The following is a 4,896-nucleotide window of genomic DNA, read 5'->3' on the forward strand; positions in this document are numbered from 1 at the left end:
AACTTGGATTTCCATTCGTTCATTGTTGCACATTTTCCTCCCTGCCCCGCTGTCCCCCAAAATATACTTTAAAAAAAATGAATAATAGTTCTTCCATTGTTTTACAGTCTACCCCCCACTTTACTATGAAGCTCTTATTCTGGACTCTTGTCATGCCACTAATACCTAATCCTACATTCTTTTTTTAAAAAAAATTTTATTAATTTCAAAGAAAATTTACAGAGACTTTGTATTTCCATTAATTCATTGTTGTACTTTTCTCCCCTCCCAACCCCCACCACCACCCCAGTACACTACCCTCTTGGAAAAGTTAAAGAAAAATTCTTCCGTTGTTTTCATATATTCCTTTTATACAGTTCTCTCCCTCATCTGTTTCAATGCCATGTACATTATTGATCGCCTCTTTTCTCAGTCTCCCTCCAACCTCAATGTCAGTTCCTCTTTACAACAGTGGCACCATGCAGTATTTGTCCTTTTGTGACTGAGATACTTCACTCAGCATAATGTTCTCCAGGGTCACACATTTTGAATAATACTGCATGAGTTCCTTGTTTTTCAAAGCTGCATAGTATTCCATTGTGTAAATATACCACAGGTTCTCTATCCATTCATTTGTTGATGGACACTTGGGTTGTTTCCATCTCTTTGCTATTGTGAACAAAGCCGCAATAAACATGGGTGCGCATATATCTGCTTGGGTGGTAGTTATGGTCTCTTTAGGGTATTTTCCCAGTAGTGGAATTGCTGGGTCAAATGGTATCTCTATTTGCAACTTTTTGAGAAAGCTCCATACTGCCTTCCACAGTGGTTGTACCATTTTACACTCAGAGCTGGTTTTCTCTTCAACCATTTATACACCTTATGGTTATGATACGGGAAGAAACTCATAGTGTAACTGCTTTCTTCCCTCTTGCTCCCCGTAATTGTTGATCCAGTTCCGCTTTCTCCTCAATCCCTTCCTGCCTTCAGGACTCTGATCCTCTAGAACCTCTGCCCATCGTAATGTCCATGACCTTCTCGAAGCTCTGCCTCTGTCTCTCTTCCCTGATCCCTCTCTCAGGACCCGGTTCTGTGATCCTTTCCCTCACCTTCTTAAAACCTTATAACTTCTCTGTCACTTTGTTGTCTTTTAAACCTTCAAGAGGATCTACAAAGCATGTCCTGCTCCCACCCACTTGGGACTCACTTCTCTACCCAAGACTGGTCATTCTTCTAAGGATCCACAATCTCAGCCCAGAAAACTCCCTTCCTCTTAGAGATTTGTACCTTCTACCCAGAATCATCCACTTCATGAAAGTTTCCTCCCTTTCTGCCCAGGATCCCTCCTCCTCTTAAGTCTCCACACCCCCCTTGCACAGGACCTTCCGTCCCTCTCCGTTCCCATCCCCCCTGCCTTGGCTGTAGGCCACTAGTAAGCCTTTCTCTGTAATTTCTGCAGGCCCCGAGGTCTCCATATCTTTTCTACATTTGACACTGTCTAACCCTTTCCACAGGCTATGCTCTAGAGCACCTTGCCTTTGGAAGATCAAGCTATAAAGATGGTGTATGAAGCAGAGATGTTGGACGTCTTCAGAAATACCCAGGTACTGGGTCCCCAACATCCAGAGCAGGAACGCTCGGAAGCCACCCCTAATAGGAACCTGGGAGACCTTTCAAAGTTGGGTCATTTTCAATACCTGGCAGTGACCGGGCCTCACGAGGCCGTGAGACAGATACAGGCACGCTGCAGAGAGTGGCTGCGACCGGAGACACGCTCCAAACAGCAGATTCTGGAGCTCCTAGTGCTGGAGCAGTTCCTGTGTGCCTTGCCCGAGGAGGTCCGAACCTGGGTGAGACTGAAACAGCCTAAGAACAGCCATGAGGCAGGGACCCTCGTGGCAAACTTGATCCAGGCACGTGAGGAGGAAGAAAAAGGTGAGTGAAAGAGAAAGGGACTGACCACTTCTGTGTATTGTGCATGTTTTAACATATTTCTGATTTTCACAGTGGAGGAGGCCAGAAGTCCTGATTCTGGGGATGGTGTTTTCTTTCTGCCAGTCCAGCAGGGAGGTTCTTTTCTTCTCTTAGCGTTTCTGTTGCAGTGGACAGGGGTACTTAAGTGAACTACATCTGACTTGATAGCCATCTTCCCCTGGGTCTAGGAGGTTCTTAGTCTAGGGGCCTTGGGTTCAAAGGACACACGCTCCACTCCTGGCTCTTCTTTCTTGGTAATACTGTGGCCTCTCTTTTTATTGATGACACTTAACATAGAGATCTGTTGGACTAGTGGACAGAAAGTGATGCTACCAAGTTAAAGGTGGTGACTCTAATCCACAGCCCTTAGGCCTACTTTTAATTGTTTTTGGTCGAACATTCTTCTAGGTCGTATAACCCTAGTATGTCCAATTGCCATAGAGAGGTAATTCGGGCGATTGTGATGCTGAACACTGTGACACTGATGTGTCAGATGCCATCATGGTTACCCATGGTGGACAGTGTTTGGTGGAGCTCCCCAATTAAAACAAACTTGGAAGCAGGAGTGGCATCCACTTCCAAAATAGCTTGCCTCTGGAAACCCTATGAACCTGGAGAAAGGATGAAAGGCACACAGGTGTTGAGGACTTTCATTCATAGGGTCACTAGGAGTCGTTTACGACTCAACTGCACTTAACAGCAATAACAAGATAAAAAGTGCCAAGGTATGAGGTCACTTGGGTTTGCTGTCATGTTGAACCTTGCACCAATGAAGTATGAGATACCAGAATGCTTTCCCATTGTGGACGGTGTTTGGTGGAGCTCCCAGTTGTAGAACTGGTTGGGAAGCAGGAGTGGCATCCACTTCCTAGACCACATGCCGCTGGGAACTATGAACTTGGAGAAACAAGGATAGCTACGGAAAGGCATTAGGTCTTTTGTTCATAGAGTCGTGATGTGATTCAATGGAAGTCAACAATAACAACAAGATAAAAACTGGTACAGGCCCACCCTGGGGAATTCCTGCAACATTGAATCAGGGCTCTGACTAGATTAAAGGGGTGGCTTCTACCTTCATTCCTTTATCTTGAATCGGAACTGATGACATCAGATGACACCGAAGACGGTGAAATGACATCATTACGTCAGGCTTCGTGACGTCAGCACGTAACTGCCAAGACCCTGAGAATAGTGACCCAGCTGAGCTCATAGGTACTTACTGGGGACACAGTCCAGTCCGTAAAAGTGAGACGGGGAAGCACTGATATTGGAAACACTTCTGCTTTATTTGGAAGGCAGCAGGGCACCAAGGAAGGGCTCAGAGGTGCAGAAGGAATGATTGAGGCTCTGGGGACTCAGTTGAGCTGAGAAGTGGATTATCTGGGGTTTGTGGGTTTGTTTGTTTTTCTCCCATCATGGGACGTCCAGCATCATTCTGTCCCATGGTAGGGGGACTGGGTGGGTGCTGTAGGTGCTGCTGGACTGGACTCAAGACTACAGTGATTCTTTTCTTTCTCCTAGTTTTCTCTGCTCAGAACTCTGTCCTTATGAAAAAGGAGAACACAGATGAAGTAACGTCTGATGAGTCACCTCCTGTTGAATCCCAGGTGAGGCAGGGGTTGTTCCAGCTCATTTCTCAGATTCAGACGCTTCTCCCTCTGTGATTTATGGCTCCGCGTGCAATTCAGTCAGGTCTCCGTTTCTGTTCTTTCTGTAACATTCACCTAATTGAAGCCCTTTCCCTGCGTATCTTATTTAAAAACTCTCTTCTAACTCGTTGAAACTTTTATTGCCAGATTAGTTTTTCTTCATTGAATAATTTTTCTTCTTACCTTTTGGTCAAACATTCTTCGAAGCAGTATAGCCCTGGTGTGTCCACCTGCCATACAGAGGTAACTTGTTGCTGTGAAGCTGAACACTGTGACAGTGATGTGTCAAATGCGATCATGGTCACCCATGGTGGACAGTGTTTGGTGGAACTCCCCGATTAAAACAAGCTTGGAAGCAGGAGTGGCATCCACTGCCGAAACAGCTTGCATCCAGAAACTCTATGAACTTGGAGAAACAAAAGAAATTCCACAAGTGTTCAGGTCTTTCGTTCATAAGAGTCACTATGAGTCACCTGTGGCTCGACAGCACTTAACAACAACAATAAATTATTTTTAGGGGAGCTCTGGTGGCCTAGTGGCAAGGAGCTGCAACTACAATCCCAGAGGCGCACAGTTCGAATCCACCAGATGCTCTGCCGGGAAAAAGAGGGACAATCTCCTCCTGTACCAGTCAGATCTGATTTGACGGTACACTCACATAAAAAAAAAATAAAAATAAATTCTTTTTTAGGTCATGTCAGTATTCCTATTTTTAAAAAAAATAATCTATTTTTTCTCTACCTCTCCCTCCAAAATAAACAAAAACCCTAAACCCACTGTTTGAGAGTTGATTCAACTCCTAGTGACCCTGAGTGACCAATCAGGGGTTAGATTAGCACAGATTTGGTCTGCTTCATGGAGTAACCCAGGCTGTATGTATTTATGAATGTTGACTGCTGGACCTGCAAACTGGATGTTAGGTTCACACTGTCTTTCATTTACAAGAAGCCAGTTTCTTTAACCATCATGGACAACCCTGACCAGAGCTCGTCATTTTACTTCTACTGTGTGGAACAGGAATGGCATCCACTTCCTAAACCACATGCCTCCGGAAACTCTGTGAGCTTTGATAAATGTCGAGAGTTGTAGAGGGGCTTCAGGCCTTTTGTCTATAGGGTCACTGTGAGTCGTGCTCGATTGGAAGGCAGTCAACAACAACAATTGAGTTATTAGTTGTTGTTGTTTGTTGTTATGTGCCGGCGAGTCACTTGCAACTCATAGCGACCCTAAATACAACAGCCCTAAATCCTGCTCTGTCCTGTGCCAATCTCACCGTCTCCGACACTCCCATCCC

At 45.2% G+C, this 4,896-nt stretch overlaps 1 protein-coding gene across 1 annotated transcript in view; it reads left to right on the plus strand.

Annotated features, from left to right (window-relative positions):
• The first annotated feature begins 1,538 nt into the window (after positions 1-1,538).
• Positions 1,539-4,896, plus strand: part of LOC102872567 (zinc finger and SCAN domain-containing protein 18-like) — a 12,440-nt gene continuing 9,082 nt past the window's right edge. The window contains exons 1-2 of the mRNA XM_006902966.1: positions 1,539-1,914; positions 3,475-3,560. Coding sequence (XP_006903028.1) covers positions 1,539-1,914; positions 3,475-3,560 — 462 coding nt within the window. The remainder of the gene's footprint in view (positions 1,915-3,474; positions 3,561-4,896) is intronic.

This window comes from Elephantulus edwardii, unplaced genomic scaffold (genome assembly GCF_000299155.1).
Source record: "Elephantulus edwardii isolate Elephantulus edwardi_28Jun2011 unplaced genomic scaffold, EleEdw1.0 scaffold00478, whole genome shotgun sequence".
Taxonomy (NCBI): Eukaryota; Metazoa; Chordata; class Mammalia; order Macroscelidea; family Macroscelididae; genus Elephantulus; species Elephantulus edwardii.